Source organism: Monopterus albus, unplaced genomic scaffold (genome assembly GCF_001952655.1).
Source record: "Monopterus albus unplaced genomic scaffold, M_albus_1.0 scaffold67.1, whole genome shotgun sequence".
Lineage (NCBI taxonomy): Eukaryota > Metazoa > Chordata > Actinopteri > Synbranchiformes > Synbranchidae > Monopterus > Monopterus albus.
In genome coordinates, this window is record NW_018127947.1 from 669,015 (window position 1) to 681,490 (window position 12,476).

The window sequence follows — 12,476 nt, forward strand, 5'->3', positions numbered from 1 at the left end:
CCAAACCCCAGCAGTGTCATGCCCCAGAGGGTTCTGCTCAGTCCAGATATGCAGGCTAGATTGCCTTGTAAGCATACACCGTCATCGTCTTCAGTGTTTTACATCTGTTATTCATTTATCTGAAGAGATGCTGCCTCTATATAGAGCCTGGTGAAGTATTATCACCACCCTAGATGATAATTTGAGTCCTTTGATATGCTTTTTAAAAAATGTACTTTAAGTAAATTCAGCAGCCAGAGAAGCACAAATCATTTTTTAACTATTATACACTGTGATACTGTTGTAAAGGTTGTCATGAACAAAGAGTAGTGGAAGCTGTAGTAAACTGACATAATAATGTTTCTTATTCTTTCTTTTTGTCTTTAAAAGCTGGTGAGGTAGTGAGCATAGCCCAGCTCGCCTCCTTGGCAGGGCGGCCTGTGTCATCATGTCAGGGTAGTAAACCCGTCACCTTCCAGCTTCAGGGCAACAAGCTGACTCTCTCTGGAGCCCAGATCCACCAGGTCCCAGCAGCTCCTCCACGCCCAGTTCAAGGTTTGTGTCAGACGATTTTTCTGTTATGTCACATTCATCTCTCATGCACCCAAAGGATTCAGTGGTTCAGTTTACTTGATTGTGTAAATATATTAAAACTTATTTAACCCTTTAATTCCACTTAAGGTTGTGATGTTTTCTTTGAAATGCATCTTTGACAGTATGAGTGACCCACATGTGCACAGTATGACCAAATGAAAAGATGTAGAACCTGACAGCTCCAGTAGGAACTCTTCGGTAGAGAGTCACTGCAATCATTCATCAATAATTTTTATACAGTTAAACTGTTCAGTTATTTTTAACCCTGCACACTGGATGGCAAGGTTGTTTAAAATCTGACACTGGTGCCACCAGTATGAAATGTTAGTCTTGCCTGGAACAAAACAAGACATTGCAGTTTCAAGGAAAACAAAAAGAGATTGTTTTAGAGTTCTACTCCTGAAACTCATGTTAATAATATTAAGTAAACTACTGATGATGATTTCTGCTTTCTTTTGCCATAATTGTGCAGCACATTTATATATTTATTTAAACCTGATTTTTCAGTCAGTGTAAATGATTAGATATGTTTTGTGACAAAGTAATAACTGGAGAATCTGAAGTACTGTCTGACTCACTGTCGCTGCACAGGTAATGTGATGCACCTGGTGTCCAGCGGGGTACAGCACCACCTCATCAGCCAGCCTGCCCAGATGGCTGTCCAGAGCACATCCAACACACACCCGGCAAACACCTCTGCTGCTGCTCCCCCTGTGAATCGGCTGTCTCATAATGCCTCCTCACAAGGTTTTAAACTCTTCTCTCCCTTAATTTATGTTCACATCACAGTAGAAGTGACTCAAATCTGATCTTTTCACAGATGTTTGAACAAACCAAATTGGATTTTTTGCTCCTAGATCCGATTCCTATCTGATCTCTGACTGTACGAGCGCTGTCAGAATGGTCAGATCAGAATCCATGTGGTTGTTTTAACGTCTCCCTCCGCTGCACATATGGCCTGTCATCATCATTCAGTGTCTGCCCCTCACATGGAGGAGAGCAACAAAAGTGACGGGGGTCAGTGGAGAGACCCGGATGTTTCGCTTTTTTGGCCATTTATGGTTCTGATCAGGCCAAGCTGGAAGGATCAAAGTGTAATTGAACACTTGAGGAGGAACTGTAGATTTTGACTGTTGTTATTCTCGTACACACGTGGTTCACATTTCAGTTAAATCTGTGCATGTGTGGCAGTTGAGGAGGTCAGTGGTGTTCACACCACAGCCAGGTGCATGTCACTTACAGATTACACACACAGATTTTAATTTTTAATCACTTTTATGTTCCACACCGAGGCAGCCATCTGTGGCACAAACTCACATAAACACACCGATGGTGGTGCTGACCTGGCCATCGGGAGCAGCTTGTCTTGCCTAAGGACACCGACGTGTGGGCTGGGCTCTACCTCCTGCACCATAGCCACCCCTAGATGTGATGCAGCAACACAAACAAATCAGATCTAAGAAAAAGATCAGAATTTAGCATAAAATTAACCATTTAATTTTGTGCCCAGCAATATTTTTTGTTTGCACATGATTTCCTGTTGGGGATCTTTTTTGACAGACCATGACAACCACCCTTACGACATCAGCTTCAGTCTTAATCTTTTGAAATTCAGTACTGTGCCCATTCAGACCTCTCCATGCAGGCTTGTTTCTCACAGCTCGTATGTTTTTATTTCTCCTCAGTGCCCTCCTCCATGGTGAGCAGCCCAGGCGTTGTGAAGATCGTTGTGCGTCAGTCAACAGGCAAGGAGGGTGGGCCTGTGCCCACCCTTGCAGTGGCCCCTTCCCCTCGTCTTGCTTCTCAGGCACTCTCTTCCCTGCACGCCCCTGCCAACACAACCCCTGTCAGAAACACGGCTCCACTGCAGGCTCCACTGCAGGCTCCACTGCAGACGGCCCAGCGCACCCCTGGTCCTGCTACTGCCCACTACACCATGGCTCCTCCCAGACACCCTACCTCAACCCTGAACCAGACCCAAACCCCTCGCCCTGTCCTCAAAGTAGTGCAGCCTCCACCATCAAACACAGAGCAGCCAGGTGAGAGAATGAACTCGAGCCATAATTCATAAAGCTGTGTGCATGCATGAGAAGCAGAACTGGCTCAGATCATTACTGCAACTATTTAGTATTTTTCTTTCCTACTACCCCTCTCCAAATTTTTTAAGCTGCTTAGAGCACCAGGTGTGTGCAGTGTTTCATGTAAGAGGAAGCATCCATGCAGGGACGTTTCAGCAGTCACAGGAAGGTCTCTCAAAGCCAGTTTAGTGTATTAAGGTAAAGAAGTTAGTATATGATAAGTACTGCAGTCATTTCATTATTAATTTAATCCAGTATCCGCAAGTCATCTGCCAGCAGTAAGTGGACTAGTCAGGGTCACATAATAGAAGTCAAAAATTTTTAATAAATAATTTACATTTATTAAACTGAGTGAAGTTGACTCTTAAAGCAAACCCATGGCTGTTTGTACTGTAGAATCAAGTTCTTTACAACAGGCATGTCTGCCTTGCTCTGCTCTTTCTCCTCTATCCCCTCTTCAGCTCCAGCTCAGGTGAGCTCCTCGTCGTCTGCATCCAGGTGTTCAACAACAGCACATGATAATAGCAGCAGCAGCAGCAGTCAAACTCCAGTCAGCACAAAATCGAGACCCAGTGCAAGTGCAAGAGCCTACCCTGCACCCCGAAAAGTGCCTCGCCCACCTCCTCGTTCTCCTTTCTACATGGTAAGCAAGTTGTCTTTCCATCAGCATCAACAGACCTCAGCAAAAACGCCCTTGATTGATTACATTTGTTCATATTTAGGGTTAATTTAGCTCATCACACATTTGAACAGCACTGGTTACAAACTACATTAAGGAAGATTTTCCTTCCAAGTAGCAAACACCGAGCTTCCTCAGTGTTTACCTGCTGTCTTGATCAATTCAGCATAACACCCACATGTTTATTTCCTGTTACTCAACAGTCGTGGCTGGGAGATGGCCTCAAACAGCAGCGTGACAGCCGGCTGGACTTTATCATTCGAGTCAACGAGCACCACTGTGGAGCGAAGCCCATGTACGGCCAGGAGGTTTTGAACTTCCTGACTTTTCTCACTGGTCCTCATCCATTGCCAGCTGCTCTGAGCTCTCAGCGGGAGTGGGGCCGCTCAGGTCACAGCAGCTGCCTGTTTGCACAGTGGCAAAACAAACACAACTGCTGGTTTCAGAGTCACGCTGTGAGAAAGGCCATCCACAGCACTGAGGGGAGGCTGGAGCTGCTCAGCGACATTATAGACAGGTACATAACTGGTCAGCAGACTGATTTTTTTGACAAGATGCATAACTGAGGATATAAGAGCTTTAACTATACTGAAATATTTGTGATTTAACTGGTATTGTTTGTGTGTTTTAGGTTTACATTTGCAGTTCCCCAAGTGGAGGCTGCTCCAATCTCCATGCACTGCTGCCATCCTCCTCCATCTCTGAGCCACAAGCAGGCTGTCTTCTCCTCCACGCTGTCATCTCAAGTCGCTCCACTCGCTCGCAGTCTCCACCACATCCAGTGTAACATGAGGACCCAGTTCCCGGACCTGAGGCTCATACAGTATGATTGTGGTAAGCTGTCTACATATTGCTTCTCTAAATCAAACCTCTCCTGCTGTAAAGTTCTGGTGACTGTTGGCTGATGCTTCAGACAGCCAAAAAGACAGATTCAGGGCAGACTGCTTTCACCTTTAGCCCACTATTTGTACAAAATAATGTGCAATGTCACCTAAAAATCCAAACACCACACTTATTTATCAGTTAAAGCTCATTCTCTCTAAGTGCCCGCTGCTCAGTTATTTTGCTATGGTTATGTGTTCTGCTGGTTACCTACTGTGTGTCCCCTGTGTGCAGGTAAGCTTCAGACTCTTCACACTTTGCTACGAAAGCTGAAGACGGGAGGCCACAGGGTGTTGATCTTCACCCAGATGACACGTATGTTGGATGTGCTGGAGCAGTTCCTCAACTACCACGGACACATCTACCTCCGCCTGGATGGCAGTACCCGTGTAGAGCAGAGACAGGTTAGTGCGGATTATCTTGCATGAAAACGGGAGTACATGACTTGCATAAAACAAAGGAAATAAAAGTATTTAACAAAATATCATAGAAAAAAATGAAGGGAAGGATTAGCTGCTCCACTATGTGTGACCCTGTTCTCTGTGCATCTTCTTTACTTCTTCCTCAGGCACTCATGGAGCGCTTCAATGCAGATCGTCGTATCTTCTGCTTCATTTTGTCAACTCGCAGTGGAGGTGTAGGGGTGAACCTGACTGGGGCCGACACTGTCGTTTTCTACGACAGCGACTGGAACCCCACCATGGATGCACAGGCACAGGACCGCTGCCATCGTATTGGCCAGACCCGAGATGTGCACATATACAGGTGACAGTGCTGCCGCTGGTCTCTGAAGTCATTTGGACTAGTATGTACAGTAGAGCTGGTACGCCTAAACAGAACAGGGCCCGGTGTTAACTACATGAAGCCCTTTTCAGACATGGACAATGTGACATTACTGGCTTTATGTGTCTGTTAAACTGATGGCTTTTAGTCATAGGTGTCTATGTTAATGTTCCCTTTGGCTTCATTTGGACATAAAACTCTTTTGAGTGTCAGGGATTTAAAAAAATAAAAAATAAATCTATTTTACCCCAGTCACCCAGAAAGGTAAATATTTTTATAGACTGATCTTATTTAAGAAGGTTAATCTTTTTTTCCCTTTAAAATTTGTTTATTCATGTGATTCTATGCATAAGAGACTGATTGGGAGAAAACATTTATTACATTTGCTTTTTCCTTGAAAGTGACAACTGAAATGATTAATTGATTATTAACATAGTGGCTGATTAATTTTCTCTCAATTGTCTTAATCGGCTCATTAATTAATCGGTTTATTTTTGTTGCTCGTTGCAGAGTGAAGGAAGTAGGAAATGGCTTGTAAGACAGTATATAATTAAGCTGACAGTCTGTACCATTTCAGCTACACTACCCCATAAATAATGTGATTTCAACAGCTCATCAGTGTTTTGTGCAATGTTCTTCTTCAGGCTAATCAGTGAGCGTACAGTGGAGGAAAACATCTTAAAGAAAGCCAATCAGAAGAGGATGCTGGGAGATATGGCTATTGAAGGAGGAAACTTCACCACTGCCTTCTTCAAACAGGTAGGAATTTACAGTGACCCTATAGTGAACAATTAGTCTGCAGAGTTGCCAGGAAAAGTAAATACAACCCTTGCAGCAACCAAGGGTTAAAAATTAGCCTTTTTAATGAGCCTTTTATGAGTCTTGCACAAACAGCAGTTTCATATGGAACACGGTGTAACACATTTTACCACAACTCACTATTTCTGCTACCAGTGGCATATGATATACAAGTTTGAGGAAGTGTGTTTGTTTCTCTCTAGTCTTCCATGATTTTTCTAGTTAAGTCTGTTAGGAGTTTTTAATGGCTGCACTTCATAACTGGCAATTTAATTGTAGGTGTGTATTTTTACTAAAATGTCTAATTGAATACAGTCATTAATAGCAGAAAGAATTTTTTGCTGCTGTGATAACGTCAGGACATTAAGTAGTTCAAGTGCCTCTTAATTTCATTTTTACGTCGCTCCTCAGCAAACCATCCGAGAGCTGTTTGACATGAATGACGGCGAGAAGAGAGAAGTGGCAGTGGAGCTAACAGTGCCCCAAGCTGAGGAGGAGGAAGCTGTCAACAAACAGAGCACCATCATTCTGGAGCAGGTTAGATACATCCCACAGGCCACACACTTACATTATAGATTTAGCACCTACCTTTTGGTAATTGTTTAAAATCAATCACACTTTTTGCAGCGTATTTTAGACAAACTGTTAAAGCCACAGGACAAAGCTGAAGAATCTCCTGGTCGTTGCATAATTTGATAGTTCACATATGACACTGTGCAGAAGCTGTTGGCACTAAAAATAAAGTGATGAAGCTTTCGAAAATAATGCCATGAATAGGTTTTATCTAAAAGTCAATTTCATAGCTAGTGCAGTTAGGAGAAATAAAATCTACATCAGTGGCTGTAACCACCATCCTTGATTAGCTTGGTGTTGCTGCCAATCACAGACATTCGTCTAAACACCGATTGTTGATTGGTAGGTCATTGTTGCCAGCTTATCTTTCATTTTGAGATCAAGTTACTCTCCATTATTTTTCAGCACGTACAACTCTCTGTTGTTTTTACATTAATTCGGCTTAAGCGCTCTGCAAAAACAAGCCTTTCAAAGCCTTTCTGTGGCAGGGAAAACCCTGGGTCCAGAAAAACGGGGCTGTTACATATTAAATGACAGTACAATTACATGGTCACCACATGAGATTTTTTTTTAATGGAGTAACAGGGTCTCTACAGAGTGTTGCATTATGGGGTTGTTTGTCACATTAATGGTACTAGCCTAGTGAGTGATGTCGGTCTGTTCACAGCAAGTCTTTCAGAGTTACTCAGCACTAAACATGTTTGGTTAGTCCAGTTAAAGCTGCAGGAGTTTCTGAAGGCTGGTGTTCTGCTGCTGTGGAGTAAATAAATTCATGACAAGTGAAAACAAGTTCATGACTGTTTTAACTTAAGGTTCAGGTTAAACATATCAAACCACCATGACTTTTCTGTGATGGTGTAAGGATAACGAGATCACCTTGATGTAATTCTTGCAGGCCCTGTGTCGTGCCGAGGATGAGGAGGACATCGTAGCAGCCTCTCAGGCCAAAGCAGAGCAGGTGGCAGAACTGGCGGAATTCAATGAGAACATACCACTGGACGACGGAGGGGAACAGGAGGAAGTAGAGGAGCTCTCCAAGGCTGAGCAGGAAATAGCAGCTCTGGTGGAGCAGGTGAATTAATAGAGTTCTGTTATTGGTTACTGATTGATGTTGTGAATAGAACAATGTCAGTAAGGGAGGACGGGGCGATTTTACACCTTTCTGCTCTACAGCTCAGTTCTATTTTTACAGTTTGTTTATGCTCAATTAACACACCACGTGCTCTGCCTACCTGTAGCTCACTCCCATTGAACGCTACGCTATGAACTTCCTGGAAGCCTCATTAGAAGATGTGTGCAAAGAAGAGTTGAAACAAGCTGAGGTAAGGCCTCAACTTCACCTTTGGTTCAGTTTAACACACTCTCACCACTGTTTCCTTGCAGCAGAGGTTTTGGACTGTCACTAGAAGCTGCATAAATTATGACTTCACTGATTATTTTTTTTAAATAATAAATTGTTCCGTCTATTAAATGTCTGAAAACAGCGCAAAATGTTCCTCACAATTTCCCAGAGCTCAAGTCTTCCCTTTGTTTCATATTGTCTGGTCAACAGTCCAAAACCCGTTGGTATTCCATTTCCATTTATATAATACAGAGAAGCATTGTTTGTGTTATTTGAAGTTGTTGGTCCACTCCTGTATCCCTGTGGAACCAAAACATGAACATAAAGATATTTTATCAGCTTTATAAAACCAAACTTTTATATTCTAAACATCTGTTCTTGGTGTGTGTTTATAGGAGCAGGTGGAGGCTACCAGGAAGGGCCTGGACCAGGCCAAGGAGGAGGGCCTCAAGCTTCATGCTTCATCTGATGACAGTGACGACGACTTTTTGTCGCCACTAGCTTCTGTGGAGCTTCCTCAACCACCCCCAGCCCGACGTGGCCGTAAACCCAAGGACAAGGATAAGATTGTTACCTCTACAAGGACCAGTGGTCGGCTTCGTGGGGCCTCACCGGAAACTGAGCCCGAGCCTGCAGCCCCTAGAGAAGTACCTGAAAGACTCCGTTTTGGTCTGAGAGGACGAGGAGCTGCGAAAGACACTGGAACCCCTTTCCGCACAGACCATCAGAAATCCTCCACATCAACAAGGCTCCAGGACTCTGCCAAATGTTCAAAAGCTTTATCACCTTCCAGAGATCACCAGACCATCAAAACCAGGACTCTGCCAAACCAGTCGAATCCCAGTCCAGTGCCTTCCTCTCCTACAGCATCTCCCCCTGGAGGGAAACAGCAGTGTGCTGTGGAGACGGAACAGAGCTCCAAATCAGGGACAGAGAGGAAGGAGGGGGTAAATGAAAGGCGGTTGTCTGAGTCCAGCTGCCCAGTGGACCTTCAGACAAAAGATGATGACCTCAAAGACCATGGTGCCATGTCTCTCCCCTCCACCAGCTCCCGGTCGCCTCGCAAGCGTCAGTCAGCAGATGGTGAAGTCCTGCGGGGCCTGGTGGAAGACTCACCATCAGCCAAAGTCTTGCGGAAGCTCCCAGGAAGGCTGGTCACAGTGGTTGAGGAGAAGGAGCCAAGAAGGAGGAGGCGGAGAATAAGCAGCACTGGGGGTGGAGGATCATCAGAAGAGGCAACAGCGGAGGAGACCGCTTCAGGTTTCGTCGACGAACCAAACAAAGACAATACATCACTGAGCCCTGATAGTAAAACTAAAGGGGCCATTACCAAATTGCCTCAGGACCAAGACACTACTCCCAGTCCCTCTGTGCACCCACAGCCTGTCAGAGGTTATCCTCCATATTCCCCACCCCATCTTTTTCCTGACATGCCTGTGCTGAGAAATCTTCCTGTTCGGCGCAGGTTAGAAACAGAATCTCGGATGGCTGCTCAGCTGGGAGAGCAACAACTACATCTGGGTAGAGGACGAGGCGGGAATCAGTCCAAGAAAACAGACACACCGCCAGGAAAAGATGCCACTTCAGCCTCTACAGAGTCCAGTGTCAATTCTCTTGTGACACCTTTGAAAAGAAAGAGGGGCCGGCCCCCTAAGACTGTCCCTAGATTACCTGAGCTTGATAACAGAGTGACACCTTCCCCACAGCCCAACTCACCATGTGAAGGGAACCCCCCTCTTTCCCCAAAACGGAAGAGGGGTCGTCCCCGCAAAGACTCCACAACCATCCCAGACACTGTCAGTGAAGGACAGAACTCCAAAAAAGAGACCACCACCACTACTGATGTGTCTGGTTTAGCAGTGACAGATGCTAACACAGAGCCAACACAGACCAGCACCAGTCAGGCCTTCCAGTCTACCAGAAATGAGGACACTAAGACTGAGGTTTCAGATCAATCCTCCACACCAGTCTCAGCTTCAGTCCAAGTACCCACTGCACCTGCACCTGAGGGGACTGCACCCCTTACTGTAGCAACCTCAGTCCAAACTGTTAGTTCACCTCCAGCTCCAGTTTTAAGCTCAGCATCAACCCAGGTTTCCGCTCTCATGCTTTCCACATCTGCCAGTATCCCAGTCACTGAGACCCCCACCACCACAACTGCACTGCCCCCTCCCAGTGCCGTTTCATCAACTCTTCCAACTGTAAGACCAACACTTTTAGCTTCTACATCTCCTGTAGATCCAAAACCTCCAACTTCTACAACTGTGAAAACAACAGAACCCAGCTCTGCCAGAACCACCACAGCTGCTGCACCAGTTGCTACCACACTCACTACACCCCCCATTATGCCTGTTAAAGCAGTTCCAACATCAGTCCCTGCGACAACTGATACTACTGTAATATCAAAACCAGTAAGTGCAGTTGCCACTACAGTGAAACCCGTCACAACAACTACTGCTGCAAAAGACTTGCTACAAGCCTCTGCTATACCACCTACAGCTCCTGGAGCCTCTGCTCCAGCTGCCAGCTTATCAAGCCCAGTTACTGCTTCACCATCCTCAACATCTTCCCTGTCTACAGCACCAACAGTGACAACAACTACAATAAAAACAGTGCAAGCAAGCCCATTGAACTCAACAAGTGGAACCACAACTTCAGTAAAAACTGTAGAAGCATGTTCCAGCACCATCCCCACCAAAACCGCATCTATGTCTGCCTCTCCTGCAACATCACCACCACCAATATTCACCACATCTGCTGTAAATACAGCTTCTCCAGTTCGAGCAGAGGCTAATGTGACAACTTCCACGGTCCCTGTCAAACCAGTCCCAACGTCACCACCAGTTCAAGTGGATGTACATGCACAGGTAACTACAGTGCCTGACATGGCCTCAGAAACATCTCCTGCTGCACCTACTCTGCTCTGTACTCCTCCAGCAACAGAGTCTCCCAGTGTCACTACCACTGCAGAGGCAAAGACAGCTGGAATAGCGTCATCATCCCCATCAGAAGAAGTCGAAGTAGCAACACCTGCAGCAGCTTCTCCTGAGTTCTCCAGAGAACCCTCTTCTACAACCACTGCCATAACTAAAGAAAACACCAAGATTCCACCCCCAGTAACATCTTCCACAGATGCCACACCAGCTCCATTAACAACAGTCACTGCAACTTCATCAATGCCAGAAACGTCCATAACAGCTGCTACCACAAACACTGTTGCAACTACTCAAGTATCCACTACCGTGGCCACTCCTGCTGACACAGGAGTGATTTCAGCTGGTACAACCAAAACAGTTACTGCTGTGATCACCCCTCAGACATCTACAGTCACTTCCCCTTGCGTACAAAACTCTTCATCCACAGTTGTTTCCCCAGAGTTGTCCACACCTGCCCTGCAAGAGCCCCTGCCCCAGGTACCAGCATCTGCTCCTTCCAGTGTTTCATCTGACAAACAATCTTTAGAGTCCAAACAGTGTGTATCTGCAGCTAAAAGTGACTCTGACAGGGTGACCGAAATGGAAGTGGATGCTGTGGAGGCTGAAGTGAGGACTAGGAAGGAGGAGGATGACAAAAAGCAGGAGGTCTGTAAGCCTCAGCCTAAAAGGAGAAAGGTGGAGACAGGAAGGGAGGAAATAGGAGAAGCCAAAACTACAGCAGGCCCTCAGAAAGAAGAATCGGTGGAGGAAACCACTGAAGAGCAGAAACCTCCAAAACAGAAAAGGTCCCTTAGTCGTCAGAGTAGCCAGGAATCGGCCTGCTCCTCTTCACCATCATCAGAGTGCTCAACGTCAACCCTCACTCGTCATGCTCACCATAAGAAGACGTATGAAAACAGACATCCTGCCAAGAGGAGACGAATGGATGTTGCCTCAGAAGGAGAGGAGGAAGGAACCAAGGAAAAGGGCGTGGAGAAGAATGAGGAAGGCAGCGAGAAGGAGCTCACCACTGCTGCCTCTCGGGGGAGGCGTTCCAGGTCTTCCTCTTCCTCCTCCGACTCTGACAACAGCGAGGGGAGGAAGGAGCACCGGTTGACTCGCTCAGCCAAGCGCAGGCTACAAGATCAGGAGAAGGAAAAGGGAAACAACCAGGCAGAAAAGAAACCTGTTGGCAGCTTTGACAGAAATGCATCAAACAGTGCCAACACATCCACTGGCGGAGAGTCTGGCAGCGATACCTCTTCTGTTAGGATCACCAGAAGGTCTGCAGCATCTCAGCCTTCACAGGACAGTAGAACTCAAATGAACAGCACGCCCTCGTTGCTTCCTGAGCCTGAAGTTCTGGGGAAGAGGTGTTCGGCTCTCAATGCAGCAGCCAAACTTCTAGCAATGAAAGGCCGAGTGGACACGCCCGGCCACACCACTCGGAAGGACATGGGGTCTAAGACCACTGGGACTTCCCCTGCCCCATCTTCTGACAAGAACCAAAAGTCTAAAAGCAAAAGTGTACCAGCCTCTCCTCAGAGTAACACTGTGTCTCTCTCTAATAATAAAAGCAGCGGCAGCAAACCTTCAACATCCAGTCAGTCAAGCCGCCCTGCATCCCGCTCCACCAGGCAGTGCCCTGGGTCTCTGGTTCCACCTCTGGAAGTGGAGTACAAGAGGTCTAAGCCAGAGGAAAAGGAGACAGGAAGTAAAAAGTCCTCAAAGGGGAAGGAAAGCGAGGCTGAGGTGCAGTCTTCGTCCCGGGGCCATAGTGCCTCCAGCAGCATGAGCAGCGATGGCGAGGGCGATGGTGGCGGATGACGCAGGAGGAGGCGGCGCAGCCGCCA

The 12,476-nt window shown here is 46.3% G+C and overlaps 1 protein-coding gene across 1 annotated transcript in view; it reads left to right on the forward strand.

Annotated features, from left to right (window-relative positions):
* The window catches only part of srcap (Snf2-related CREBBP activator protein), a 31,073-nt gene extending 18,615 nt beyond the window's left edge, over nucleotides 1-12,458 (forward strand). Inside the window, 14 exon segments of the mRNA XM_020604643.1 lie at nucleotides 4-67; nucleotides 370-534; nucleotides 1,165-1,320; nucleotides 2,259-2,612; nucleotides 3,113-3,294; nucleotides 3,534-3,847; nucleotides 3,962-4,164; nucleotides 4,447-4,616; nucleotides 4,781-4,977; nucleotides 5,640-5,754; nucleotides 6,205-6,330; nucleotides 7,262-7,438; nucleotides 7,605-7,688; nucleotides 8,104-12,458. Coding sequence (XP_020460299.1) covers nucleotides 4-67; nucleotides 370-534; nucleotides 1,165-1,320; nucleotides 2,259-2,612; nucleotides 3,113-3,294; nucleotides 3,534-3,847; nucleotides 3,962-4,164; nucleotides 4,447-4,616; nucleotides 4,781-4,977; nucleotides 5,640-5,754; nucleotides 6,205-6,330; nucleotides 7,262-7,438; nucleotides 7,605-7,688; nucleotides 8,104-12,450 — 6,654 coding nt within the window. The 3' untranslated portion in view covers nucleotides 12,451-12,458.
* The last annotated feature ends 18 nt before the right edge of the window (nucleotides 12,459-12,476 follow it).